This window comes from Penicillium canescens (genome assembly GCF_028828765.1).
Source record: "Penicillium canescens strain IBT 15451 chromosome Unknown utg000004l_segment0_segment0, whole genome shotgun sequence".
NCBI classification, from domain to species: Eukaryota; Fungi; Ascomycota; class Eurotiomycetes; order Eurotiales; family Aspergillaceae; genus Penicillium; species Penicillium canescens.
Window position 1 is genome coordinate 2,861,578 of NW_026703966.1, and position 27,538 is coordinate 2,889,115.

General features: G+C 49.6%; 12 protein-coding genes across 12 annotated transcripts; 5 read left to right on the forward strand and 7 right to left on the reverse strand.

Moving 5' to 3' along the window:
• Positions 1-454: 454 nt before the first annotated feature.
• N7446_006451 (SGNH/GDSL hydrolase family protein) lies at positions 455-1,453 on the reverse strand (the record flags this gene model as incomplete). The annotated part of the gene is made up of 5 exons (XM_058515199.1): positions 455-588; positions 639-1,029; positions 1,096-1,174; positions 1,235-1,274; positions 1,327-1,453. The coding sequence occupies 5 exons, from the start codon at positions 1,451-1,453 to the stop codon at positions 455-457; spliced, it is 771 nt and encodes a 256-aa protein (XP_058372377.1).
• Positions 1,454-2,925: 1,472 nt separating this feature from the next.
• N7446_006452 (putative voltage-gated chloride channel (ClcA)) lies at positions 2,926-5,773 on the forward strand (the record flags this gene model as incomplete). The annotated part of the gene is made up of 3 exons (XM_058515200.1): positions 2,926-5,121; positions 5,173-5,559; positions 5,615-5,773. The coding sequence occupies 3 exons, from the start codon at positions 2,926-2,928 to the stop codon at positions 5,771-5,773; spliced, it is 2,742 nt and encodes a 913-aa protein (XP_058372378.1).
• Positions 5,774-6,053: 280 nt separating this feature from the next.
• On the reverse strand, positions 6,054-6,989 carry N7446_006453 (dihydrofolate reductase; the record flags this gene model as incomplete). The annotated part of the gene is made up of 1 exon (XM_058515201.1): positions 6,054-6,989. One exon carries the CDS (start codon positions 6,987-6,989, stop codon positions 6,054-6,056), a length of 936 nt encoding a protein of 311 aa, XP_058372379.1.
• Positions 6,990-7,268: 279 nt separating this feature from the next.
• Positions 7,269-7,895, reverse strand: N7446_006454 (RNA polymerase II mediator complex head subunit MED22; the record flags this gene model as incomplete). Its single annotated transcript, XM_058515202.1, has 4 exons — positions 7,269-7,454; positions 7,566-7,634; positions 7,706-7,770; positions 7,862-7,895. The coding sequence occupies 4 exons, from the start codon at positions 7,893-7,895 to the stop codon at positions 7,269-7,271; spliced, it is 354 nt and encodes a 117-aa protein (XP_058372380.1).
• Positions 7,896-8,363: 468 nt separating this feature from the next.
• On the reverse strand, positions 8,364-9,439 carry N7446_006455 (spliceosome-associated CWC15 family protein; the record flags this gene model as incomplete). The annotated part of the gene is made up of 8 exons (XM_058515203.1): positions 8,364-8,381; positions 8,436-8,471; positions 8,530-8,700; positions 8,748-8,829; positions 8,882-9,166; positions 9,220-9,296; positions 9,350-9,372; positions 9,430-9,439. 8 exons carry the CDS (start codon positions 9,437-9,439, stop codon positions 8,364-8,366), a joined length of 702 nt encoding a protein of 233 aa, XP_058372381.1.
• A 226-nt stretch (positions 9,440-9,665) lies between these two features.
• On the forward strand, positions 9,666-10,669 carry N7446_006456 (exosome non-catalytic core subunit RRP45; the record flags this gene model as incomplete). Its single annotated transcript, XM_058515204.1, has 3 exons — positions 9,666-9,829; positions 9,884-10,003; positions 10,060-10,669. 3 exons carry the CDS (start codon positions 9,666-9,668, stop codon positions 10,667-10,669), a joined length of 894 nt encoding a protein of 297 aa, XP_058372382.1.
• Positions 10,670-11,579: 910 nt separating this feature from the next.
• N7446_006457 (aminophospholipid-translocating P4-type ATPase DRS2) lies at positions 11,580-15,758 on the forward strand (the record flags this gene model as incomplete). Its single annotated transcript, XM_058515205.1, has 3 exons — positions 11,580-14,506; positions 14,557-14,860; positions 14,910-15,758. The coding sequence occupies 3 exons, from the start codon at positions 11,580-11,582 to the stop codon at positions 15,756-15,758; spliced, it is 4,080 nt and encodes a 1,359-aa protein (XP_058372383.1).
• Positions 15,759-17,347: 1,589 nt separating this feature from the next.
• Positions 17,348-17,887, forward strand: N7446_006458 (GFA family protein; the record flags this gene model as incomplete). The annotated part of the gene is made up of 3 exons (XM_058515206.1): positions 17,348-17,413; positions 17,473-17,638; positions 17,688-17,887. The coding sequence occupies 3 exons, from the start codon at positions 17,348-17,350 to the stop codon at positions 17,885-17,887; spliced, it is 432 nt and encodes a 143-aa protein (XP_058372384.1).
• A 1,286-nt stretch (positions 17,888-19,173) lies between these two features.
• Positions 19,174-19,533, forward strand: N7446_006459 (uncharacterized protein; the record flags this gene model as incomplete). The annotated part of the gene is made up of 1 exon (XM_058515207.1): positions 19,174-19,533. One exon carries the CDS (start codon positions 19,174-19,176, stop codon positions 19,531-19,533), a length of 360 nt encoding a protein of 119 aa, XP_058372385.1.
• A 136-nt stretch (positions 19,534-19,669) lies between these two features.
• On the reverse strand, positions 19,670-21,625 carry N7446_006460 (type-X family DNA polymerase; the record flags this gene model as incomplete). The annotated part of the gene is made up of 1 exon (XM_058515208.1): positions 19,670-21,625. The coding sequence occupies one exon, from the start codon at positions 21,623-21,625 to the stop codon at positions 19,670-19,672; it is 1,956 nt and encodes a 651-aa protein (XP_058372386.1).
• Positions 21,626-22,116: 491 nt separating this feature from the next.
• On the reverse strand, positions 22,117-23,633 carry N7446_006461 (HoxN/HupN/NixA family nickel/cobalt transporter; the record flags this gene model as incomplete). The annotated part of the gene is made up of 3 exons (XM_058515209.1): positions 22,117-22,733; positions 22,787-22,932; positions 22,984-23,633. The coding sequence occupies 3 exons, from the start codon at positions 23,631-23,633 to the stop codon at positions 22,117-22,119; spliced, it is 1,413 nt and encodes a 470-aa protein (XP_058372387.1).
• Positions 23,634-24,827: 1,194 nt separating this feature from the next.
• On the reverse strand, positions 24,828-25,952 carry N7446_006462 (uncharacterized protein; the record flags this gene model as incomplete). The annotated part of the gene is made up of 1 exon (XM_058515210.1): positions 24,828-25,952. The coding sequence occupies one exon, from the start codon at positions 25,950-25,952 to the stop codon at positions 24,828-24,830; it is 1,125 nt and encodes a 374-aa protein (XP_058372388.1).
• Between the last annotated feature and the right edge of the window lie 1,586 nt (positions 25,953-27,538).

The following is a 27,538-nucleotide window of genomic DNA, read 5'->3' on the forward strand; positions in this document are numbered from 1 at the left end:
AGACGTTAAACCCGATCAAGAGATGCGGCCTTATAAGTGTCGATGAGATAGTACCGATGGGAGAGCTTAACGATGCCGGAAGACAGTCTCGGGAAGTTCGTCAACAGTGTCGAGACTTGAAGGATACGGGGTGACGTAGGGAAGGAACGCGTGCGCCAGTCACGGGATCAGACGCGTACAGGCGAAGAGATTGAGGTCAACGTGTAATTCAACGACTGGTTCTATGTTGAAGCAAGATCGAAGTTGTAGTTGAAGTGCAAATAGGGAAATGACGACCAAAGTTGGAGAGGAACGTGGACTGCGGAGAGGGGCTAGACCGCTTACTCCACTAACGGCTGTATACTTCTACTTCATAGTTCATACTTCTATTTCACTTAAATCCAACAAGCTATGTATTCACAGAATATTTGATCTCTAGAATTAACAAATTCACAATCTACTTCCCCCAATTGCCTTATTTCGGTGCATCAACCCACGACGGGAACACCATCGGAAGGTTATCCGGCAACTGATCTGGCCAATTAGCCTCAATCACCTTCATGACTTCATCATAAACAATACGATAACCAGCAGGAGTCAAATGCAATCCTATCCAAGTTAGCACGAGCAGAAACCACTCGGAATATATCTCCACGCACCATCAGTAAGAAGACCCGAAAGTGTTTCAGAATTTGGAGCATCGCGAGACCCAGCCAAAGGCTGTCCCTCTTCCCACCCGGCAGATTTCATAAATGCAGTCCAAAGATCCGCCACAGGGACATTGAGTAAAGCACCAACTTCCCGCGCAGCGTCAGCATACTGCCTGGTCCCACTAGCCGTCCTGCTCGGGTGCGGAGTCTCTTTTGCAGCATCAAAGCTCTCCAGCTGATACTCATTGATGGGCGGCGGGCTGATCAAGATGATGCGCGGGTTCTGTGTGCGGGTTGCTGGGTGCTGGATAATAGTTTTCAGATTCTCCTTGTATGTCTCCACAGGCACATGCTGGCTGTGGCCTGGGACACATGCATCGTTGGCGCCGAAGAAAACGGTCTATCCGATTGTGCAATTGGTAAGTTGGTGTTGGGATTGTGAATAGGACTGATCATGGGTGCTCACCATGAAGCGCACGGTGGCTGTTTCTAGGCTGGGGAAGAATTTCTCAAAGACTTTGACGGCATGTGCGGTGGTATATCCGCTGTTGGTTTTTTAGTATTGGATTCAGTCTCGGCTGGTGTTGTATGTTGGAGTTTCTTACGCGAGACCGCGGTTGACCACGTCTAGTCTCCGACTGTAGGCTGATTGCTTATGAGCATTGCACCGTGTAATATGGCTGTAGGGGACACTCACATTCTTGGAGTGCGGCGTGAAAAGCGAAGCCTAGTTCTTGGTTGCAGGCCATCTGCGTGATGGAGTCTCCGAAGAGGATGAACTGGTCATATGGCTTGAACATATTGTCCTGAGTTTCTGAACCCATATTGTAATAATGTCAGGCCGAAATGGTCGAAGTTGGGAGGATACGTGTATGGGAGACAAGGCTTATAAGCGACAAGATCGGGAAGTGGGGGATTTGCTCCGTGGACGAAAGGGAAATCAGTGGAGCTTCGTTTGCAGACAACATCGCAACATCTGATCAGGTAGATATCTATATATTCTATCTTCCATAGTTCATCTGAAATTTATCCACCAATTGTTTATTCTGGCAATTTGTTTGCATAAGTTCGGCCCAATTTCCACCCCGCACAACACCCAACACCAGAACTAAGATAGCTGAGTAGCTGAGTATTTCACCAAAATATATTCTTGAGACACGAATGACTAACTGTATACATGAGACTATCGAAACAAGCCTACTACTAACAACTGCTTCATCGATCAACACAGCAAGTAGGAACAATCCCTGTCGGAATATGCCGAAGAACGATGCACTAATGTTACTTAAAGAGAACCGAAAGCTTAACCAAGGAGGTTTTTCATCTGTCCCCCGCTAGACCTGATATCTATCTCGGAGTATACAAAGACCCGAAACAGCACCACTACTCTCCGACAAGAATGTTTCCCGGATCATATTGACGCTGGTCCCTCACACAGTTATGAAGCATGCCAAGAGATCAGCATTGAACGGCGATCGGATTGGTGCATTGAGGATCCGTTTCGGCCGGGCATGCCCCAAGGTAGCAAGATAATACCGAGATTTCGAGATTGTTAGCATAGTCCAGTGACCATGAGTTCTTAGCGCTATAATAGACGCCAGGTCGAGAGTCGAGTCCAGATGACAGTGACTAAGACATGGGGTGTACACCCCAAGCCCACCTGAGCATATTGCTAGATATTAGATTGGCTATGTGTCTATGCATGGACCCTGAGCCCCGAGCCCCGGGTGAACAAGGTTGCCAGACATGGCATGGCTGCATCTCATCAAATCATGGCAATACATTCCACACCCTTGACTCAGAGCTCTGAATTCGCCGCTCAAGGCGCTTTGTTTTGGGGATGATCGGCAGTAAACGCGGGGAGAGACGGAATGACTTTGATATCTCCAATCGAGGGATCAAATCATGAGTACACGATGGACAATGAATGCAGAATATATTAAAGATGTGCAGTGTGTATACAGTGGCTGTGGGTCAGACTGCACTTGCACCTGACGCGTCCACTATTGCGTCGATCACCTGTGATGTTCAAAGGGGTCCGCTTTCCCTCACCTTCTCTAGCTCTTCTTATCTTCCTATCTCTCTTTTCTTTCCTTTTCTTTCCACTGGGCTCAGAGACACAGAAGAGAGGGAGATATGCGTTTCGGTCAGTCAAGCCCCTAACCTTGCTCGCGTGAGCTCTGTTTCACTGCATACACAACTTTCATGTGGAACGAAACCGACATAGTCCAGCCGCAGCCAAAACTGACAAGTGGCAGCCCCACTGCCCATAACTGAAGCATAAAGGCTTCACGACATGCCCCGGTCCCTTCCCAAAGTCAGCTCTGCCTCGCGCGAGCAAGAGGACTCCGAAAACACACATACCGCTCGAACAGCACCGCCATCCCCGACGGCCTACAGACGATCTCAAAGCTACCTCGCCGAGCCACATACAGGCTACCAATCTCTCGATGCCCCACTGGAGGTCACAGAAACTACAAGCCTCCTGGGTGCTAGCCAGGGGTCGGTCAGACGGGCTCCGCGGCGATCGTACACCAGCACTTCCGGGGCGTCGGTCTTGGGGACGGAATCATTGCGGCACCTTCTGGCAGCTGGGAGCTTGCGTCGAACACGGAATCACAGCAGGGCTAACTCCGTCGGCAAGCGGTTGAGTCGTCGAGGGAGTATTGATGACGAGAGCAGACCCGCTAGTCTTCCTGCGTCCACCAAGGATAACCTCACTGCCTCGTCGTTTCTGGATGAGCGTACCTGGTATGATCAGTTTACTTCTACCGACTGGGTGCACGACAGTATTGCCGATGGAGCCCGTCTTCGCCTACTCCGTCAACGGAAAGACATCCGCGGCCGACTTCTGGCAGCTTTTGATGGTGCGCAAGGATGGATCTTGGTTGCTCTGATTGGTTGCATTACAGCTGCCATCGCCTACTTCGTCGACATTACCGAGGGTGCAGTCTATGATTTGAAGGAAGGCTTCTGCACAACCCGCTTATTTAGGAGTCGACGAGGCTGCTGCGAGGGTTTGGCTATCTGTGATGGATGGCGGTCCTGGTCGAGCATCTTCCGGCCATCCAACACCGACAACATATGGATTGACTTCTTCATGTTTGTAGTATGGGTTGTGGCTTTGGCTCTCATTTCATGCGCTTTGACTTTGCTTACAAAGACCGTTGTTCCTTCTTCTATTTCTCTTGCTACGCTTGATGAGAACTTGGGGGCCGACTCCCACGGTACGAAATCCGGAAATGGACTCGAAGCTTTGGCATCACCCCTCTCAGAGCCAGAGACCAGTCCGCCGCCGCATGGGAGCTTTCCGAATCACCCACCGCGTCCGGCTATGATTTATTACTCTGCTGCTGGCAGTGGAGTTGCCGAAGTTAAGGTCATAAACAGTGGCTTTGTTCTTCATGGATATATGGGATTGAAGACATTGGTCGTCAAGACCATTGGTCTGATCTTCAGTGTTTCGTCTGGTTTGAGTCTAGGCAAGGAAGGTCCATACGTTCACATTGCCACGTGTGTTGGTAACATCTGCTGTCGCCTGTTCGCCAAATACAACCAGAATGATGGTAAGCGACGCGAGGTCTTGAGTGCCAGTGCCGCTAGTGGCGTTGCTGTTGCTTTTGGTGCTCCCATTGGCGGTGTTCTGTTCAGTTTGGAAGAAGTCAGCTACTACTTCCCACCAAAGACCCTCTTCCGGACGTTCTTCTGCTGCATTGCGGCAACGCTATCTCTCAAGTTCCTCAACCCCTATGGAACTGGCAAGGTCGTACTCTTCGAGGTCCGGTACTTGTCTGACTGGGAGATCTTCGAGATCTTCGTCTTTATCCTCCTCGGTGTAATGGGAGGCGCAGCTGGTGCCCTTTTCATCAAAGCCTCGAGCTTGTGGGCACGATCATTCCGACGTATCCCAGCCATCAAGCGGTGGCCAATGCTGGAAGTCTTCCTGGTTGCGCTGATAACAGGTCTCGTCAGCTTCTGGAACCGATACACCAAGCTTCCTGTGACCGAGTTACTATTCGAGTTAGCGAGTCCATGCGAGTCAGACGTAGAGAGCACCGGGCTTTGTCCCCGCGAAGAAGGCATTCTCGAAATCGTCCAGTATCTCATGGTGGCATTCGTTATCAAAAGTGTTCTGACTATCATCACGTTCGGCATCAAGGTTCCTGCAGGCATTTACGTCCCGTCCATGGTGGTCGGTGGCCTGATGGGACGAATCGTCGGGCACTTGATTCAATACTGGGCTCTTATGCATCCCACCTTCTTCTTATTCGACTCTTGCCCTGCTGTCCCTGGGATAGAGTCCTGTGTGACTCCAGGCGTCTACGCTCTGGTTGCCGCAGGTGCAACTATGTGCGGCGTGACACGGTTGTCAGTTACGCTTGCTGTCATCCTATTTGAACTGACGGGAAGTCTCAACCATGTTCTTCCTTTCTCTCTGGCAGTTCTCTGTGCCAAGTGGACGGCAGATGCTATTGAACCTCGCAGCATTTATGTAAGTTGTTACCTTCGAGCCCCCAATCTCATGCTCATACTGACCAAACAGGACCTCTTGACTGATATGAACTCGTACCCATTCCTCGACAGCAAGCTCCAACCAACAACCGATGCCGAGCTGGGAGATATTGTCCGACCAGTGCGGAAGAATCGAGTCATTGATATCTCCGAATCACCATTCCTATCGGCCCCACAGCTCCGTTCAAAGCTGGAGCATCTACTCATGGCTGGTGAACTGGATAGCGGACTCCCGATCCTGCGTGACGGTGTCCTTACAGGCCTGATCCCGGCACCGGATCTCGAGTATGCACTAGATACCCTTGGCGACGAAGAAGACAACACAATCTGTCTGATGGCCATGGATGCATCTACGGTTATCTATGATAGTGAGAACGAGGATGCTAATCAGGTTGATTTCACTCGATATATTGACCCAGTTAGTTTGGAAATCCCTCTGACCTTGACGTTATTTCTAACAAGCTACAATTTAGGCTCCGATCGCTCTCGATGTCCATTCTCCCATTGATTTGGTCTACCAATGCTTTGCCAAGCTTGGTCTCCGATATCTCTGCGTTACGCAGGGCGGCAAATATGCTGGCCTAGTGCACAAGAAAGCATTTGTCAAATTCATGAAGGAAAATAGTGACTAATCCTTGCTATTTATCTTATCTACCATCGGTGGCTTCCTTTTTTTTGCATTCATAGGCGTTTTCTTTTCGAGGCATTCTGATTCACTCGATTTGCATAGCCTTGCATATCCTCTCATTTCATGCCTATATTCTGCGCGTTTGATTCTGCATTGTCTCTCATTACCATGTGCATAGTACTGTTGTATGTAGGTCTAACTGAAGACCAAATCACCATCGAACATATCATATCGCACATCGAATCCATTCTTATGATCACAAAGCCTAAGTCAGAGCTAGGTACCTAGACCTTCTCAAACCCAACCATCTGGACCTCAACATCCCCCTCGCTCTTCCACAACCCATCAACCTCCTCCCCAACCCACTCAGAAACCTCCGCAGATTTAGCAGTCCGCCACCCATTCTCCGCATCAAGCCCATCAAGCGGAAAAAACGTATCACATTCAAAAGACCCAACAGACCCATCAACACCCTTTCGCACAACATTCGTCATAACAACCCTCACAGGCCTCCCCTTCAAGGCAGACCCTGCCTGCAATCCAATCGCAGCATTGTAAATCTCCGCACCCCCAATGACAAAAACCTTCCCCAGAACCCCCTTCTCTCCATACTCGGAATCGAGCCTCTCCAACGCTTGTTCCAGACTAGGCACGACAATAACATCCGTCATCGGCTCAACCGCCTTCTCCCCACCATCCTTCTTCACAGCCTCAGCAGCCTTAGCAGCAATCCTCTCCCTCCTCCCCACTAATTCCCTCATAACCCCCTCCTTAACAGATCCACTCGTATCACGCGTAACAACAACACTAATCCGCTTAGCAAGCGGGCGCAATGAGGCAGGCACGGAATCGTATGTCTTGCGACCCATGATGATGGCGTTTGTTTTGCCCGGGCTGGGCGGGCGTGAGGTCACACGCGCGAAGAATGACATGTCTGTTTTTATGCGTGGCCATGGGAGGGTTCCCTTGAGCCCGATTCCTAGGCGCGTTGTTGTTTCTTCTGTTGCGTGACGGATTGGGATTGGGGTTGTTGCCACTATTAAGGTTAGGGGATTCGGGTGTGGCATATTTGGATTGATTGTTTGGTTTTGATTGGTGTGTGAGATAGGACCGAAATTGTGGGAATTGGAGGTTGTCTTCACGTGTTGGAGGTTGTGAAGTGGTGGGGAGTGCGAGTCGCGTTCGGGGAGAAATTGTTTATCGGGCTTATCGCCCCGCATGTAGACTTGCGCTTTGGGGGATCGTTATATAGGACCAGGAATATAGGGGCAATTGGTTATTGTAATATAATCCATACCTAGATCTTGGAACACAACATGTACAAACAGAACTGTCTACTCCAACCGAGGAAAAAACAAACAGATTGATCAAGCGGTATCAATAACAAACCACCACACCAACGAAACGCCAGAGACGACATACCCAGTAAGATACCCAGTAGGATTCAAACGCCAGAGAGCTTCAAGTAGCCCATGCAAATTTGTACAGATGCAAGTCCATCACTTCTCCACAGACGGCATCAACAATCCACCCTCAATAGCCTTCTGCACAGCCTGCGCATCCTGCTCCAGCTTCTCCCTCCGCTCGACGTCGCGCTCGTCTTCGCCCAGTGTATCCAGTTTTCCAAAGAGCCAGGTCTCTTTCATTGTTCGGGTTAGGCCGAGGAGATCTTCTGCGGCGCGGATCTAATGGTATTAGCTTCATCCATATTGGGCCGATGTCAAGACGTGGTCAATTCTTCAGGGCGTAGATTTGAAGGGACAGTGAGGCGTTTTGGTTGTATTGCATTGACTCACCAGTGCAGTTGATTCCACGTCTAGCTGGTATGTTTCTACTGCTGTAGAGGTGTAGCTTGGATTGTCGACCTGGTATGGACTGTCAGTATATTGCTACCGAGTAATAATAGAGTCATAAGAGGTAATGCGCTCGAACTCACAGTCGCTGTGGCCATGATATTTTCGAATCGCTGCAGTAGTTGCGAGATATCGGTGTTGATGCGATCTGCCGGGTATCTGGTGTTAGCAGGTAACGAGCAAAGCGCTGAGGGATTTCGGGTTGTAAAAGCGTGGAACTCAATAGACGTGAGACTCACTATGCAGCGCCTTGGCTGTAGGTTGGGACTCCATTGCTGGTTTGTTGGTTTGAAGTCTGTCGAGAATGATATCAGGTTAGTCTTGTCGATAAGGTTTAAGGCGGTGAGGGTGGAAGTATATCGGCAGCCGAGATTCAAATGTTCAATTTATTTGGGTGAACTAAATGTCCAATCGAATGAGATTAACTAGGTAGCTAACCAAAGTTTGCCATTTTTAGAGAGTATCTAAAAAAAAAAAAAAAAAAGAGAAGCGGTGCCAACTGTTGATGTCTTAAGTTTCAAAAAATGGAGGCATACCGCTGTATCTGCCATCCGTAGTGTGGAGGGAGATCGTTCGCGCGTATAGTTTCATTGGTGGGACTCGACTAGGGTCTGGTTTGGTTCAATTCGGTCCTTTCTTTGTATGGCTATTTATAGTATATCTGGTTGTATGGCAATGGGCGGCATTAAAAGGTAGCATTCATTCGCTAAAGTGGTATTCTAAGTAATCCCCCGAGGTCATCTAACGCACGTACTTGCCCTATAATATCGTTAGAAGATGTAGAAGGAAGTTGGCAGGAGGTCCAATGCATACCATGAAGCGCTTGTGGAAATCGGAACGAAGGAGGTCCTAAAAGAACAATTAGCTTGACTGTCAAAAACCAGAGCAAGACCAGAGAACTCCCTACATTGACGAATTCCTTGCCATCTCGGTTCTCCGTTCCTCGAGCCTGGTTCTTGAACACAACATCGTCGTCCCAGCGTCGCTTCATGTTAAAGTCTTGCGAATTGAGTAGAGGGTTACCGCGGGCAATATCAACCTCACGCTGCTCCTCTTCCTCTGCGGCCCGTTCACGCTCCTGCTTTTGTGTTAGCCAGAATTATGAAGTAACTTCAATGAACATACCTCTTTCTCTTTTTGCTCCAGGCGCTCCTTCTTGATCTTCTCCAGCTCGCGCATTAGCTCGGCTGCCTCATCTTCGTCGTCACTGAGTTTGATCAGTATATATACGCAAAGTAGAGTATCCCAATCCAACACACCTATCCTCGTCACTGCTGTCTTCTCCTGACCCGTCCGAGTCAGCGTCTATATCACGCGACTCCTCCAATATACGTCTCCGCTTCGCTTCTGGGTCCTCTTCTTGTATTTGATCGCTGGCGTCTTCGGGTGCAGCCTCGAGCTGTCGCTTGGGAGCTGAGTCGGTGACAGCTGGTGTGTCGACGGGAACGCCGTTCTTCTTAGCAAAGTGAGCAGCCTCAGCCTGGAGGAGTTCTGCGCGTAGGTCGCGGGGAGCTGCGTCCGCGTCGCCACCTTGTCCGGGTTGACTGCAGTGAAGTTAGTCAAGGCTTGCGCTCTCCACAAAATCGGCTCTTCATACCGGGTCTTCAAGTGTGTGTGGGCTGGGAGGAGGCGCTGATGGTAGGCTGGGCCGCGGAGGGCTTCTTTTCCTTGCGCCTGTTCAATCAGTCAGTATCCATGGCGAAGAGATGTTAAAGAAGCCGTCGTACCGGATCAAATGTTGGTCTGTGGGCTAGAAGACGTTAGAAAGAGCTCTTTACCGAAGCTTAATTCCAATTTTATAACATACCAGTAGTCATTTTGACGGTTGGGGGAGAAGTGATGGTTGCAAGTCTAAGCTTCAACTCAGTCGTCCAGGCTTGAAGGCTCACAATCTCCCTTCTTACCGCCCTTTTGATAAGTCTCCCCATTGGTTCCGGTGTTGGACTAACAATTCTTCCGATGCGTTCTATCCGACCGCCTTCGGCAAAACCGCCCAAAAAAGCAACCAACTTTGCTATTCCCCGCGCCGGGGCCACTGCAACGATGTCAAAGGAAGCTCAACTCTCGATTGCGGAGCGTGACTTCATTCTTGAGGCGCTTCGTGAGGATGTGCGGCTTGATGGCCGTCAGCCTGATCAGTTTCGTCCCATGGACATCTCGTTTGGTGAAGAATATGGACATGTGAAGCTGCAGCTTGGCAAGACGAGGTGCGCACTACCCATTGATCCTCTGCAGATTGCTATTACTGATTGCATCTCTAGCCTTATTGTTCGCATATCCGCTGAGGTCACCAAGCCTCGTGAGGAACGTCCTTTTGATGGTCTATTCAACATCAACATGGAGCTCAGTTCCATGGGCTCTCCCGCCTGGGAGAATGGACGGTATGATTATTCTTGTTGGTATATTATGTGGCTGCGGCTAACAATCGCTTCTGCAGCTCCAATGATCTCGAGGCATCTGCCACCAACACCCTTGACCGCGTCATTCGTCACTCCAACGCTCTCGATACTGAGTCTCTCTGCATCATCAAAGGTGTGAGCTGTTGGAGCATCCGTGCTGATGTGCATGTAATCGACTACGATGGAAACCTTACCGATGCAGCCTGCATTGCCATCATGACCGGACTGCAACACTTCCGCCGGCCGGATGCTGTGGTCAAGGATGGCCGGGTCATCGTCTACGCGGTTGAGGAGCGTGTGCCTGTCGCCCTCAACATCACCCACAAGCCTCTCTCAATCACCTTCAACACTTTCAACGACAGCAAGCATGTCATTGTTGATGCTACCCTCAAGGAAGAGCAGGCATCTGAGGGAGACCTCGTCATTGGCATCAACAGCGCCGGCGAGCTCTGCTACATGTCCAAGATCGAGGGTGCTCCGATTAACCCCATGGTTGTTGTCAACAAGACGAGTGTGGCCTGGGACAAGGTCAAGGAGCTTAATCTCATTATCGACAAGGTTCTGCGGACTGATCTGGCCAAGCGGGCGAAGGTTGGCATGGCTGATGAGTCGCGGGCTGAGAATGACCGGTTGATTGCAACCGAATGAACATGTAATACCACTTTGACGATTCATGGGACCGGAGTCTAGTTGAAAACCAATGCACTTATCTTACTACCAAGCGATGTCGCCTTATCAACAAAAATTCCGAGGCTAATGCTAACTCACGCCCCGTTGTCTCAATGGTATAGCGCGGCTACTCAAGGAGACGCCCCAGGATGGTAACATGCCGTTTTCGAGCCATGCAGGAAGCTGATCAATTCCCATAACACGACGGTAATAATGCTTTATGCGATGTTCTCGTAGAACAGTATTCTTGTCTCACTTTGTACGCGTCGCATTTCGACAGAGTTCCGTCTCATGTTATCATGTCCATCGTCAAGGGACATGTGTATAGCATCTACGCTGTAGAGGGAACTGTAATTTTGATTTTATTCTTCTACATTTGGTTCTCCAGTAGAATATCAAAATATCAAAGATCATGCATGGAGGTTGTGTATTATCAGGCTGTGTATTTGTATCTACATGTGTCGTCTCACTTGGCGCTTAATATATCATGCCAAGAAGACCCCTATTCTTAGATTAATTGCAGACTGGACACAGCCAAGTAATCTGACGACAGTTCTTGATACAAAGATCAAAGAAACGCATCTTACTCCAAGCTATACAATAACTCAAACCAATAAATATGCCGTATATCTCGTAGTCGCTTTGATTGTTGTGAAGCGCTTTACCGCCTTACGGGCCAAACATAGCTTAATTTGTTGCCTTCACCCGCAAAGCCACCTCATTCCCGTCTCCCCTTTCACTTCCCTGGAATCAGTTTCTGGCTACCTTATTTGACCCTGTGCCGACAGATCTGGCAAATCGCTCTCTGTCGACTACGCTTTCCGATCAATGCCTCAGGGGCATCACCACTACGCAACTTCAGTGAAGGTGTCAGCTTCCCCGCGGCGTCATGGCCAGCGGTAGGCCTCCCGGGTCGCATTCAGCCGCTGGTCGCGATGAAGACCTGCTGTTGGACTCCGGACCCATATACAACAGTGGCCAAGGCCCGCCTGTGAACGACGAACACCTCCTAGAACGCTACAACATTGACGATTCCGACGAACCCTATTCGCAAGCGCGCCCTTCGGTATCCTACGATAACTTTGTCGGATCGCGCGTGCCGCAGGGCCCAACGCTTCAAAATGTTGGTGCTGGACCGGCGCATCCGCCTGTCAACCCGGGCTTGCATTCGAATGACCCCTACTCCAGCGGATCCCGGGACCGAACCTACTCCCAGACCTCCGGACTGGACAACTACCAGCGGTATTCCCTGGATGATGACCTCGACGATGCGCATTCCGGATACTATGATCTCGACGCCGATGACGACCGTATTGCCCAGTCGCATAATGTTCGAAGAGCAAATGAGCGCAATAGTATCCTCGGACTCGGGGGCGGCTTGATGGGCAAGGCAAAGTACATGTTTGGCATGGGGACATCACAGTACTCAGAGATGGACCTCCCTTTAACAGAGGCCGGCGCAAGAAGGGCGACGGTTGATAGTGCTTCCACCCAGCCCGCACCCCCGAAGCCGCGAAAGAAGTTCAGCGCGTCGGACCTCAACATCTTCAAGCGGAGCAGAGCTGACCCCTCGACTCTGGGCCCGCGCATGATCCAGCTCAATAACCCACCCGCCAATTCCGTCCACAAGTTCGTCAGCAACCACGTTTCGACTGCCAAATACAACATCTTCACTTTCGTCCCCAAGTTCCTCTTCGAACAATTCTCCAAATACGCCAACCTGTTCTTCTTGTTTACCGCCGTTTTACAACAAATTCCCAATGTGTCGCCCACAAATCAGTATACCACGATTGTTCCACTTGCTATTGTCTTGGCGGTGTCAGCCATCAAAGAATTGGTGGAGGACTATAAACGGAGGATGTCGGATAAAGGTCTAAACTATTCTAAAACCCAAGTCCTCAAGGGCTCTTCGTTCCACGAGACAAAGTGGGTAGATGTGGTGGTGGGTGATGTGGTTCGCATTGAGTCCGAGCAGCCTTTCCCAGCCGACTTGGTGTTGCTGGCATCGTCCGAGCCGGAGGGTCTGTGCTACATCGAGACAGCAAATCTTGATGGTGAGACCAATCTCAAAATCAAGCAGGCTATTCCTGAGACTGCCCATCTGGTCAGTCCCAGTGACTTGAGTCGGTTGAGCGGACGGGTTCGCTCAGAACAACCGAACAGCAGTCTGTATACTTACGAAGCTACTCTGACTATGAACGCCGGAGGCGGCGAGAAAGAGCTGCCTCTGGCTCCTGATCAGCTCTTGCTTCGAGGTGCAACGCTACGCAACACTCCTTGGATCCATGGAATCGTTGTTTTCAGTGGTCATGAGACGAAGCTGATGCGTAACGCTACTGCAACCCCGATCAAACGGACTGCTGTGGAGCGAACTGTCAACATCCAGATTCTGATGCTCGTGAGCATTCTCATTGCTCTGAGTGTTATCAGTTCCGTTGGTGATCTTGTTATTCGACAAACCAGGGCTGATAAGCTTGCCTACCTCGACTATGGGTCGGTTAAGCCAGTGAAGCAATTCTTCATGGATATCTTTACTTACTGGGTCCTGTACTCGAACTTGGTTCCAATCTCCCTCTTCGTCACCATTGAAATCGTCAAATACTTCCAGGCTTTCCTCATCAATTCCGACCTTGATATTTACTACGACAAAACCGATACACCGGCTACTTGCCGCACATCCTCTCTTGTCGAAGAACTTGGTCAAATTGAGTACATCTTCTCCGACAAAACAGGTACGCTTACTTGCAACATGATGGAGTTTAAGCAGGTCACGATTGCCGGTATTCAATATGGCGATGACGTCCCCGAAGACCGCCGGGCTACTGCGGAGGATGGTACCGAGGTTGGTATCCACGATTTCAAGCAACTCAAGGAGAACATGCAATCGCATCCCAGCCAAAATGCCATTCGTGAATTGCTCACTCTTCTCGCCACTTGTCACACGGTTATTCCCGAGCGCAACAGCAAGGATCCAACTGTGATCAAGTACCAAGCAGCCTCGCCCGATGAGGGAGCTTTGGTTGATGGAGCCGCCTCACTCGGATATCGTTTCACCAACAGAAGACCCAGATCCGTAATTTTCGAGGCCGGAGGACAGGAGCTTGAATATGAACTGCTAGCAGTGTGCGAGTTCAACTCTACCCGAAAGCGAATGTCGACTATCTTCCGTTGTCCAGATGGAAAGGTCCGTATCTACACCAAGGGTGCTGATACAGTCATTCTTGAGCGGTTACACCCTGACAACCCTACCGTGGAAGCAACCCTCCAACATTTGGAGGAGTATGCCTCGGAAGGTTTGCGGACTCTTTGTCTGGCCATGCGGGAGATTCCTGAAGATGAGTTCCAGCAATGGTACCAGATCTTCGACAAGGCCGCCACGACTGTCGGTGGTAATCGCGCGGATGAATTGGACAAAGCCGCTGAGTTGATTGAAAAGGATCTCTATCTTCTTGGTGCTACGGCTATCGAGGATCGTTTGCAAGATGGTGTTCCAGATACTATCCACACGCTCCAGACTGCAGGTATCAAGATCTGGGTTTTGACTGGTGACCGACAAGAGACTGCCATCAACATTGGCATGTCTTGTAAGCTTATCTCAGAAGACATGACGCTTTTGATTATCAATGAGGAAACGGCCGAAGCTACCCGCGACAACTTACAGAAGAAACTGGAAGCTGTCAAGAGTCAAATTGCTTCTGGTGACTCTGAACCGTTGGCTTTGGTTATCGATGGACGGTCTCTGACCTTTGCTTTGGAGAAGGATATGGAGAAGCTGTTCTTAGATCTCGCGGTTATTTGCAAAGCTGTTGTTTGCTGGTAAGCCCCTTTTAGTCCCCTTCCAGTAGCCATCTTTCTGACCTATATAGTCGTGTGTCCCCCCTTCAAAAGGCTTTGGTCGTCAAGCTTGTCAAACGCCACTTGAAGTCTCTCCTCCTGGCTATTGGCGACGGTGCCAATGATGTGTCTATGATTCAGGCCGCTCACGTCGGCGTTGGTATCAGCGGTGTTGAAGGTCTTCAAGCAGCACGATCTGCTGATGTGGCAATTGCCCAGTTCCGATTCCTTCGAAAGCTGCTTTTGGTTCACGGCGCCTGGAGTTATTCTCGAATCAGTCGAGTCATTCTTTACTCGTATTATAAGAACATTACACTGTACATGACTCAATTCTGGGTAAGTTTATCCTCGATAATAGGTGATGGCAGTATCTAACTCAAAACAGTATTCCTTCCAAAACGCCTTCTCCGGTGAGGTTATCTACGAGTCCTGGACACTCTCCTTCTACAACGTGCTGTTCACTGTCTTGCCTCCGTTCGCCATGGGAATCTTCGACCAGTACATCTCTGCTCGCTTACTGGACCGCTATCCTCAATTGTACCGTTTGGGACAAGAAGGACAATTCTTCCGCAAACACAGCTTCTGGGCCTGGATTCTGAACGGATTCTTCCATTCTCTCATCCTGTACATCGTCTCCCAGCTGATCTTCTTCTGGGACCTCCCAATGGCTGACGGCAAGGTTGCCGGCCACTGGGTCTGGGGCGAGGCACTGTACACTGCCGTGCTTGCTACCGTTCTCGGAAAGGCAGCTCTGATCACAAACGTGTGGACCAAATACACCTTCATCGCCATCCCTGGATCAATGCTCCTCTGGCTTATCTTCCTCCCGGCCTACGGTTACGCCGCCCCCGCCATTGGATTCTCACGCGAATACTACGGCACAATCCCAGTCCTTTTCAAGTCCCCCATATTCTACCTGATGGCCGTCGTCCTCCCCGCCATCTGTCTCATGCGTGATTATGCATGGAAGTACGCCAAGCGCATGTACTACCCACAGCAATACCACCACGTCCAGGAGATCCAGAAATACAATGTCCAGGACTACCGCCCGCGTATGGAGCAATTCCAAAAAGCCATTCGGAAGGTCCGCCAAGTTCAGCGCATGCGCAAACAGCGCGGCTACGCCTTCTCCCAGGCCGACGATGGCGGTCAAATGCGTGTTGTCAACGCATATGACACAACTCGCAGTCGTGGTCGGTATGGTGAGATGGCCAGTTCCAGGCCTATGGCGTGATGATTGATTCGCCATGATTTGTGCATTTTGCATTCGCAGTGGCGGTCATCTTCTACTTGATTTCTACCGCGTCTTTTTCTTCTGCATCATTGCCAAGTGATTGGTAAATCTGTATCTATGTGTACCCTTTTACGTTCTCCTCTTTTCCCTTTCTTCTCTTCCCTCTGGATTTGTTCTTATAGCTATGTTATTGGTGTGGAGGCTGTGACATATTTTATCTTTCTTTACTTGATGTGTCTCTAGGTAAGGTCTGAATTGGACATGATCAATGCCTATTTTCCTTGCCCGTGTAGATATCGAGTATATACGGCAAAGGGATATTGTGTTACGATGGCTTTATGTGTCGACTGTCTGGCCCATAGATAGGTAGTTGATGGAAATGTCTTTAGATGTCTTCCCTTCTTGGCCCTCTCCTCCGCGTTACTTCAGAGTTTCTATACCCCGATGCCATGTCATATACCGCGTTGGTTTCTTTACATTGATCCCAGTCGAAGTGAAGCGATATATCACAATGTCGACAAAATGGTGCAACCAAACCCCAAACCCTGCTCAGCCAACTCCAAGCGGCCCTCGACAAGCCAGACGCATTCCAAAGTGAGAAGCAGCAAATTATCTCACTGCTCGCTGTGCAGCAGCAGCAGCAGCACTGAAAAGTCAATTCGAGACATTCCAGCGAATAGTATATTCTGTAAGTTATATTTGAAGCCCTTACCTCAAAGATTGAAACTAAGCCTGGTAGTTTGCACCGCTACCCACGATTCGAATCGGCCCAGAACACAAAATCTTCGGAACTCTCGAGAACGCTGAGCAAAGTCATCTCAAGCAGGAAGTGCCACAGCGTGCGCCATAGCAGCAAGAAGGCCAAGTGCGATCAAGAGGTTCATGATGGAAAATAGACTGGATAGCGAAGTAGATGATCTTCTCGGAATGATAATGTTGAGTGCTTCATGAAAGATGCGAGAATTACCACAAATCATACCTCAGTGACTATCCTTCGTGGGTTATCTAAAGCTGGTCATCGAATCATGCTGAACTGATCAGCAATGAAGGTTGACCTATTACGGGTCCCTGCTCCGCTATTTGTACTACGAATCAACAAATGTCTTACATAGGTTTCGTATCAAATCGGGTGGATATGTAGACAGGTATCCTTACATGGTTCCTCTATCCAATGGGTTTCCGCAAAAGAATCTGATAGGACCCTTACCCTCTGAGGTAGCACGAGTGAGAAAGCATAGGAAATGCAATACATGTACACTGCTATCTTAAGATCTCTCCATACCTTGGCATCCACGCTTCTGCATCATTACTAGACGTGGCTAGAGTCAAGTGCAGCACTGGACGCTCAACAACACTTGATACAAGTAAGAAGCAATCATGGCCCCCAAGCCAAAATCATAAATGTCCATACCCAACACTCTTATGTTGGGGCCAACAAACTCTTTCACCTCATTCTGTAAGCGTTGTCTTCCGGGCAAAGGTTCGTCCGGACCGACTGCAGCTGAGTCGCCGTATGATGTCACTTTATAAACCTCTTTCACTTTCTGTTTCCCTTTTGTAATATTGAAAAAGGCACCTACACATTGGAAATGGCTGTTGGCGGCTGTTTTTGCGGAAAGGTTCGGATCCAATATAGTGGCCAGCCTTTAGTTTCGGTTAGTCTATGTCCGACGGATTGTTTTCATTGACTTAATATTATACTTTCTTTCAATAGGCGCTTTGCCACTGTTTCGATTGTCGCAAACTTACCGGCGGTCTCTACACGTATAATTTCATCATCAAAAGTGTCGACCTGAAAATCACAGCTGGAAGTCCTAAAGAAGTGCCAAAAACGGCAGACAGTGGAAATCATATCAAGAACTATTTCTGTTCAGATTGTGGTGTGTACTATAAAACGAGGTTGGTAGGATTGACTGACGATGCTCGTAGGAACGCCGCTCTATGGGCTGACAATGAAGTCTGATGGTACTCCTGACGAGAAAACAGTCCTTCGAGCAGGAATACTGGATGATACCGGGATTCTGAACGCGCTACCGCCTAAGGCGGAGATATACACTGATGGACGTGTCAGTTGGGTCAGTCCTGCTGAAGGGGCTGGGCAATTTACTGGCATGCCACCAGCCCCATAATCTGTTGTCCAAGTGTATAGGGATAAAGTTATCATAAGCTTATGTTGAGGAGATCTCCTATGAGGCTGCAGAATGAACCGACACTAGTTTCACAATTTACAGATTTCTTTCTCGGACCCTCTTCTCTCTTGATATGCCGTAAGTGTTGAGTTTCTTAGACAAACAGGAGGGATTGCAGTTTTGGGTACAAATGGTAGTGATAGAAACTTCCCTGAACGTTTATATACTCGCACTAGTCTCGAGACTTTCTCCTTACGTTGTCCACCGTTTGTTGATAGGGTACATGCAAGCGAAGATTAGATGTAACTTACCGCGAATCACCTCGACTGTTCTTAAAACGCAGCACCGAGGAAGCGAACAGGACCGAGGAAGCGGAGCTCACACTAGACGACGATATTCAAGTCCTCCGAGACCACTCATTTGTCTCGGTCATCTCAGACGACTTAACATTCGAGATGCATCGACTAGTCCAGTTAGCAACACAGCGCTGGCGCGAGATTCATGACCAACTTGAGTGTCGGAATGAACTTTTTATTGCGAATCTGGGGGCTTGGAATCTCGACCTTGACCATGCCGATAACTGCGACCAATGTTGACTGCTGTTTCTACATTCTAACGCCGCCATGGAACACCCACCAGAAAGAGAAGATGCGCTAGAAAGATGGGCAACACTTGTGTCCAGTGCAGCGAAATATGCATTTTCGCGAGGAAACTGGGCAGATGCCCATGCCTTCTCTGTGACGGGGGTGGAAGTTACAAGCGAGGCTTGGGCCTGATCATTTTGCAACACTGATGTCCCTATGTAACTCAGGGATTGATATGATGCGACACACAGGCGCCGAATCCATACAGCTCCAAGCACTGGAAGGGTTCATGCGAACCGGTGGAAAGGACAACTAGAACATTCTACGGAGCATGCATGAGTTGGGGTATGTGTACGCTGCAGGAAAATGGAAGGAAGCAGAGGAGCTGCAGCTTCGAGAGCTCCGCGGGTTAACAGGCTTGTTGGGAGAAGAACATCGTGGTAGCCTGGAATGCATGGTTTGATTGGCGTGGACATATCACTGCCAGGAAAGATTGCAGGAGGCAGAGGCGCTACAGATCCAAATAGCGAATGCCCACCAAAGAATGTTTGGATGGGAACATCCCCGGTATGTACATAGCATGGCCATGCTTGCCCTTATATACCGCGAGCAAAAGAGATATACAGAAGCCGAAACACTTTTAGTGGAGGCGGGAGAAATCTCGAAAAAGGTGCTTGGGGAGACAAATCCTGAGACACTGAGATGCCCGGAGAGTCTTGTCTTGCTGGGATGTATGAAGTTCAAAGCAGGTTTGACGAGGCCGAAAAGCTATACACGACGGTGCTGAACGCCAAGACAGCCAGTTTTGGAGAAGAAAACTGGAATACCCTGGGTACATGGGCTAATATCACTTCACTGTGTACCGACCAAGGGCGACTCGAAGAAGCCGATGAAGCGCGAGTCCGTACATTGAAATATCGAGAAATCCGACAAAAAGTCCTCGGAAGAGACCAACTGGAAGCGCTGCTTGACTTGCACGATCTTGCCATCGTTCGGATGCGAAGGGGCTATATCACCAATGCTATTGATTCGATGTCGCAATGTCTCTGGCGCATTAATTGAACCGTTGGCCCCGAAGACAAATGGACTATCTTCATCAAAAACATTGTGAATCGATGGGAAATGGAAGCGAAAGACGGAGACCGAAAGGCAAATAGCGGTGAGTCATATATGGTGACACTCAGTTGCTGCGGCTTTTCTACCTCGAACATCGTTCTTGTGGTGCTCTCCAACCTATACCCATGCGCTCCATAACAAGCCTCTCTCGCTGTTCCCAGGTCTCTCCTCCATGCTCGAGATCCACCACCTGGCCACTCGAATTCCGAGCTCGTATACCACTCGAATCGAATTTCCAGGAGTGTGCCTTCTTCGCATGCCGTCGCAGATCTCGCTGGAAGGTCGTATCACCAGACCAGCCTAGCACCGCACAGCCGACTGTGCGCCATGGCGATATAATGATATCAACACGACGGTGAGGATTCGGGTTTCTTTTGCGTTGACCCTCCGCAGCACCTGCTAGTTCTGGGCTGAAATGAGGATTCTGCCAAACAACAAGTGCTTTGTCCAGTGTATCAAAGCTCCTCGAGTCTTCGCCGTGGAAGGGTAAAGTCTGCTGCTCCCGATGTGAGGAAGTGACATGCAAGGCGAGAGTATGCGTGATGTATTGATCTTGCTCAAGACTTGCAACAACATCCACAATGAGATTCTTTGTTACAGTATCATCGCGATGAGTCAATATAATATCCACATCGCCACTGATTTCCTTTCCACGCCGGTATCCGCCAACGATAATGCATTCAACCATGCCATCCCCTTCTGGCCGAACACGATTGGCATGCTCTCGAACAATATCAGCGATACACTCGGACTCAGCGCGTGAAACGCCTTCCTGGAACTCGTCGTAGAACTTGACCCCAATTTGCTGCACACGAGAAAGTATGCTCCATCCATGCTCAACGATATCATCGAGGTCGCGCCAGCCTCGGTAGTAATAGAACTCTCGTGCTGTCTTCGCACCTACTCCCCAAATTTGATAGAATGAGTTCAGAACTCGCAGCACAGGGTCTGAGTCCAAGGCATCGGCCGCTGCAACATTCCCGTCGCCATCGGTATGCTCGCAGCCACCATGCTGCTGCCACTGGGTGAAAAGATTTGCGATCTTCACGTCGCACCCGGGCAAGTCAAGGATCTCACTTGGTCGACGTATCACATACGGGTATGCCGCTAGGGACGCGATAGAAGTGCTATAGGCCCGAACACCAATCTCGTCAAGTGTGAGTTCTCGGATACGGCGGATTTTGACCAGCTGGGAGATGAACTCTTCATTCGGTGGGTGCAAGGGAGCGGACCGCAGACATGCAAAGAGAACCTGGTCTCGGACCCAGTCTGGTTTGGGTGGTGGGGGTTCCTTCTCGTCGTGCTCGGAGGTTGTCTGTCTATAAAGCTTTGGCCGTTGGCGCTCCGATGGTTCCTTGGAGCGTCTCGCATGACGGTGATCAGGTGTTTGGATAGACGGAGGTGGGAACCCGGCATCCATTTTGGCACGTTCAATAATTTGGCTTGACTTTTCTTCCAAATATTTCTTCGTTCCCGTTGTAGTTGGAGTAGGTATCTTCAGTCCTCGGTATACCATAAAAGTCTCTTGTGGTATACATACCCCCGCCTGGATTGATGCATCCAGCCATTCTAGCTTCAAAACAGTGACTGTATTCTCATGAAGTACTGCCTTTTCCACCAGGTGGGGTGTCGGGTCATGACGACTTCGAGCTCCATCTTCTTCACTCTCGGACTCGGTACTTAAATCGATAATTTCGACTGGGGGGTCGTTGCCTTCATGGGGCTCTTCTGTTCTCCTACGCTTTGTAGGAGGCTCTGGATCGGCACTCGTGAAAACTGGAGTAACCTCCTCAGTCCAGACCCCGCGAGAGCGCAATTCGAGCGCGGCACGTTTCGGGCGGCCAACTTTTCCAAGAATGATTTTGGCTTCAGAGATCTCATACGTGAGCTTACCGCCATGTTCCGTCAATCGTTCTTCGGCCTCATCTAACGCCTCCAGAGACAAGTGCGTTGAGAGAATGAACACCAAAGGCAGAGATGAGAATATAGATCCATGACTCGTCTTGGCGTCCGAGGAAGAGTTTGGATTCTGGGTCATGATGAGGTTTTCAAATATGCTTTTATATGATCGTTAAAATCATCATATATGCGGGTAATTGTTGGGTCCAGGATGTGTTGTTATCACCGAGATGGTCCTTGACTCCAGAGCGGACATTTCACGCATCCGAGCACATTAAGCAGAGAATGTCGATAGCAGACCATCAAATCTCATTTCATCACGGTTCTAGCCTCCATCTGAAGACTGAAGATGTGAAGGGATCAAGCTCTGAGATAAAGTTGATCGCCCGAAGATTGGGTTGACGTCACATGCTTGTTGCCTGAGGCACCACATGTTCGTATGAAATCGAAGGCGCTCAAACAGCAATATGGAAAGATATAAGAATAAGATTGAAAGGAAACTGTATCCATATCATTCAACTATCGGATCGCCCTCCACAAACCCCAGTGTACCTGAAGATCACGCCTGCGGAGGACTGTAGGACCGTTCTATAACTAGCAAGTAAAGCACCTTACGAGAGCTAAGACACATCAAACAACATGCGACTCAAGTCTCGGCTCACCAGTCTCTCTCACAGCAATCTGAGCTGAAGCGCCCTTCCCAATAGCCTCGGTTCTTTCGCCCGGAACATAACCGGCCGTCTCAGTAACAATAGCACCCTCGCTACCAGCATGAAAATTAGGATCCTCATCCCCATACCTCTCCTCATCATCAACAGCATTCTTTCCATGGCGCTGATCCATCCACCTGCGCCAGGGCTTATAGACGAGAACACTCAAACCACCAAATATAAGGAAGCAGCCACAAATTCCGCCACCAATAGCGTCATAGTAGTCACCAGCGACCTGGACTCCGTCCCAGAACTTGCCCGTTGCATCAGTCACATTCAAGATCAGGGTGAGCAGTTGGATTACACCAATAACAATTGCGACAATGACAGTTAGCGTAGTGAGCACAATTGAGTAGTAGAGGAAGGCAACTGGGTCGCGGTGGTTATTGTGCGATTGAGGAAGCTCATCGCCATCGCTAGTTGCTGATGACGCATCTGAAGTGGTCGATGGCTTTGCTGGGAGGAAGTTCGCCGCGGGTTGGATATAGAGCGAGAACATGAGAGCCCCGTCGATTGTATCCAGGAGACACATTCCAGCTAGAGATACGATTAGCATCAATATCACGATAGTGGAGCAGGGCTTGACAAACCAGTAAAAAGGGCAGGGAGAATAAGAATCACCCAGAAGGAGGTTCCCTTTGCCGCTTCAATGGATGAAATCCCAAGCAGTGCAATCTCAGACGAGGTATCGAAACCGAGACCGAATAGGATTCCAAGGGGGTACATCTTCCATGGTCTAAGAAGTGATCAGCATTTAAGATGAGATGTAAGATGCTTAGAAACATACCTGTCAATCAATTTGAACATCTTCTTCAAAATCGAGAACAGAATTCCACCACCCTCAATCTTCCAAGCCTCATCTTCTTGACCTTCCGGTAGACGGAAAACCTTCTGCATTTGCTTGATCAACTTGAACAAGATGTACGCATTCATGATACCAAGCAGAATCAAGAACGCAGCGCTGACAGAACTGCCAATGATGCCACCGATAGTACTGAAGCTGTCAAACCGCGAGGAGACAGCAGCAGCCGTCGCAGCGACAACGATAGATGTAATGATCACAATCGTCGAATGTCCAAGTGAGAAAAATGTGCCCACGGTAACGGGCTTTTGTCCCGTTGCCAACAGTCGTCTTGTCATAAGATCGATGGCGGAGATATGATCTGCGTCGAATGCATGTCTCAATCCGAGAGAATAGGCCAATGCAGCGGTGGAAACAAGCGAAGGATGGTAGCTCAACACAATCGCCGCCGCAGCCCAGACAATAATGTTCAAAAGTGCGATGAACGCGATGATTCCAATTGCTCGAAGGGGGATCTTTCTAATGCCGGGCATTTTGCTATGCGAGCGCTCCGCATGGCGAATGAGTGGCTGCAGACTCCATTTGCGGTCGCTGTCTAGACTCCGCGAGTCTGCGGGCTCTTCGAAAGAAGACATAGTTGATTTGACGTTTCTAGTAGAGACTGAAAATATTGCTGGGTGTTTGCTGGACTGAACTCTCGCCGTCGATATATTAAACCTCGCGAAGCATACCGCAAGAGACCTGCAGAAGAGGGGCAGATATATCCTTGCCTTTGGCCTGCAGGATGGACAAAACTTTCTCTATCGGCCGTCTTTTCCCCGCCAAGGCCGATTGGTCGTTGCCAAGTGAGCCGGTCTACTTGCTAGAGGCTTCAACAAAATATGGTGTGAGAGTGGACAGGCCCGAACAAGACTCCGCGGACAAGCACCTCGGACAATAGGGAACCTCCGAAGACGTCGATCTAACCTGACTAAACAAAAAACAGGACTTCACTAGAAGTACACAAACTCATCCAATCCAACGTTGTCGAAAACCCCCCGAGCACGTGATATGGCGGGGCAGCGGAGGAGCGGAGAGCCCCGACTGATAGTTGACTGCTCATTAATCATAGGCTGGATTCCAGTGTGCTAATATCTTGTCTCCGATGCCGATAGTTGACACCCACTCTATTGCTAGGCCGTGCTTGTGATTGGGCTATTGTTTGCCGGCCGCGTTTGAGCGGGTCTGTAGATGGCCGCTCGGCAAACAACCTTGGAAGTTCCGTTCGTCTCGGTTGATATTAGAATTTTGTATAGGGCTGTGGGTATCTGATCCTTTTGAGTTTATCCGGACTGAATCTCAACTGGATGTGTGCATTTACATGGGTTTTGAAGGTCTGATTGATTGAAGTGATTAAAATGTATTGATTTTGAACTATAGACAGCGAATAGAATTTTGGCACTTTGGAAATTCTCCGACGACGGGTCCGTCATTATAATTTTGAAGACTTTCGTTATCATATCGTCGTTATGTTGGGTATCTTTCATGATACCCGAGAGAGGTCTTTCGGCCAGTTCACCAAGGCCCTTTCAGTGCCTGGTGCGATCACCGGCACATCTGCTCTTTATCAAGTGGCTTATAAGGGTGCAGCGCGAATGAAACGAGACGGAAAGGGAGCATAGAGGTGATCTAGCAACATAGGCTAGATTCAACCCTCCTCGGGGTTCCCAGGCTAGCTCACCAAGCCTCAGCCAAGCTGGTCAGTGGTCGGTGAGCGACCAGATGTGGTTGTGTCAAAGATCTGACAGCAGAAGAGAAATGTTTGTACATGGGCCAAAAGAAGATCAAGTTCAGGCGACAGCGAACACAGTCGGAGACGGAATCCACTTCGTCACTTTGGGCTGCTGTCGCACATCCTTGCTAAGAATGTTCCACTCGTTCCTCGTAATGGGAGTAACATCGGAAGCCGACAATGGGGTTTTGGGCCCACGTCTCGTTTGGTATCTCATCTTCGAAGGCGGAGGCTGTCTCCGACCACGAACAGTGTGAACAACAGGCGACTTCTTGACGTACTCGCGAGGACTCTTCACATGCTCAAGAGCACGGTCGGTCTTTACGGCCTTGATCTTAGAAGACTGCTCGACCCTCACCTTAGGAGGCTGCTCGACCTTCATCTTAGGATGCTGCTCAACATTGACAAAATGGACTTCTTCAACTTTGGTACGCACGGGAAGGCGCTCAGGAAGACGCTCAGGCTCAGGAACTGGTGGAATGATTATGGCATCTTTCTTGTACATGCTCTTGTAAGCAGTTGCAACAGCTGTGAGCTGCTCATCAGGAATATCGAGTTGCTCATAGACACGATGGAAGAAAGCCTTGCTGAATGGTCGGCCTTGGTAGTCACCGACGATGCGGTGAAGTAGCTGGATGCAGGAAGTCATGGATTGGTCGTCCGAACGGGAGAATGGTCGGTGTGAGAGGATGCACATGCGCCGCTTGAAAGTATAAATCCGGTCCATATTGAGGAGGGTCAGGCCCTCCTGGCTGAAGACAACCTCGTTCTGGAGGATGGATTGCTTAACCAGACACTCGTTTGCCTGACGTTCGTACTGGCTGCGGCCGAGGGCATCGATCCAGCTAGTACCCAGGGAGAATTTTCTTGACGCCTTGGCCAAGGATCGTTCGAGAAGTCGCGATGATTGGGGCTCGAGTTGTGTGACGGGGATCACCATTAGGTCGGAGGGTTGGCCGGTCGGATAGGGCTTGCCGCGGCCCACGAGAAGTGTAACATGCATCATTCGTTGTTGGAGTTTGCAGGACACATATTCCATGGCGGGGAGAATAGAGGGAATGATAGTCTCAGAGTCGAAGCTGAATTCCGGGGAAAGGGGCGGAGAGATCATATCGTTGGTCAGGGTTCTGGGGGAATTGGGGACATAGATGCCCGTTGGGCGAGGCAGACGAATGACACCCATGATGAATGTTGAGTATGATCTAGTGATAGGTAGTCCAGAGAAGGGACCCCTTGTGGAAAACTCGAATTTTGAAGACCGATTGCAGGTCCTCAGGCCGTGATATAGGGCCAACTCAGGAGTCGTCAACAACGCGACTCCCCCGCATCGCTTCCCTCTTAACATAGGAAAGACAAATTAGCACATTTTGAGTGTTGCTAATGTTAGCAAAATCCACAGGCAACTTGCCAATCATCTCACAGCGATCAGCGCGATATTAATACCTGTAACCGCTGCGGCGCTCGCCAGCTAATGAGATCTCGTGATGGATCGCTGCCCTAATGCGCCAATGCATGCCACGGCACATCCAACTCCAACATCACAGCACGGGTATTGGTCCATTAGGATGGCCCCCACTCACTTCAAGGACATGATTCCATCATCCAGGGTACTGGTACCTTGACTCTTATTGACAGGCTGAGAATGTCTCCCAGTTGTCTAGCGCCGGACGTATCTATCCAGGACCTTGCATAGAAGGCACTAGCCCTAGCTACCAGCGGATCCTATGAACTATTCACTGGCTCAAGCTGCTCATCCACTGCACATATTGCACATACCTTTCTGTTGGCATGAAAAATGACCAGTACCCCTACTGACCCTCCACTCACCACGATTTCCCACTGTTGGTGGCACCCACTCATGGATATTCAGTCAGCCTAACTGCACCAACACAGGCCCACCGCTATGATTTCACCCACAGCCACCCCTTTACCCAGTACCACCGAGGGTGTGCATGTGCATGTACAGTACTCATGAGGCTGAATACGATGGCACACTCATTGCAAGGTAAAGCGTCCGAGCAGACCCTTTGACCCTTCATGCCTATACTTCTTGGCCAGTATAACACCGGTCGCGTAAATAATGCTTCTAGCCGCGTTTATCCCCTCTCACTCTACCGGTGCCACGTCGCTGGTGTTGCATCCAAGCGCTGTGGTTCACGAGCTGCATTCAGGGCTTTTTCCCCGTGCGCAAATCAGGTATTCGCCTGCTTGCCTACCTTATTACCTCAGAGGTTTTCCTTGATCGTAATCCCTGCTAAATCCCTCATGAGACTCTTGTTCTCTTTGGTGTGGTCCCCGCTGTGATCCCCGTTGATGTCTTATTGGACTGCGAATTCACCGTGGTTGGGGGCCATTGTCTTCCACGTCATCTATCAACATCCATGTTCGCCTGGCCGTCATCTTAATTGAACTTAATTTGCTCTATTAGGCTACGAAGGCTCCACGGAATTCCATGGTCCGATACTGGCAATTTTGAGATTAGTGGACCGGATAATTTGCACTCGCACTTTTATTTTCACTCCAGCTCTTTGGCAATTGGTCCAGTATCTAGCATTATCACAGCTATGCTCTAGGGTCTGCGTTTCCGTATATCGGCGGAAGGGAGTCTCAAGGTGACGACCGTGAGACATGCAATCTGTTAGAGTTCACACAAATCTCGTGACGAGTATGGCACTTTGCGACATGATAGTCGAGCATAGAACTCATTTTGCTAAGATTAAGACCTGTCGACTGGTTACTTATTGAGTATGTTGCGAGTTGGATTCTATT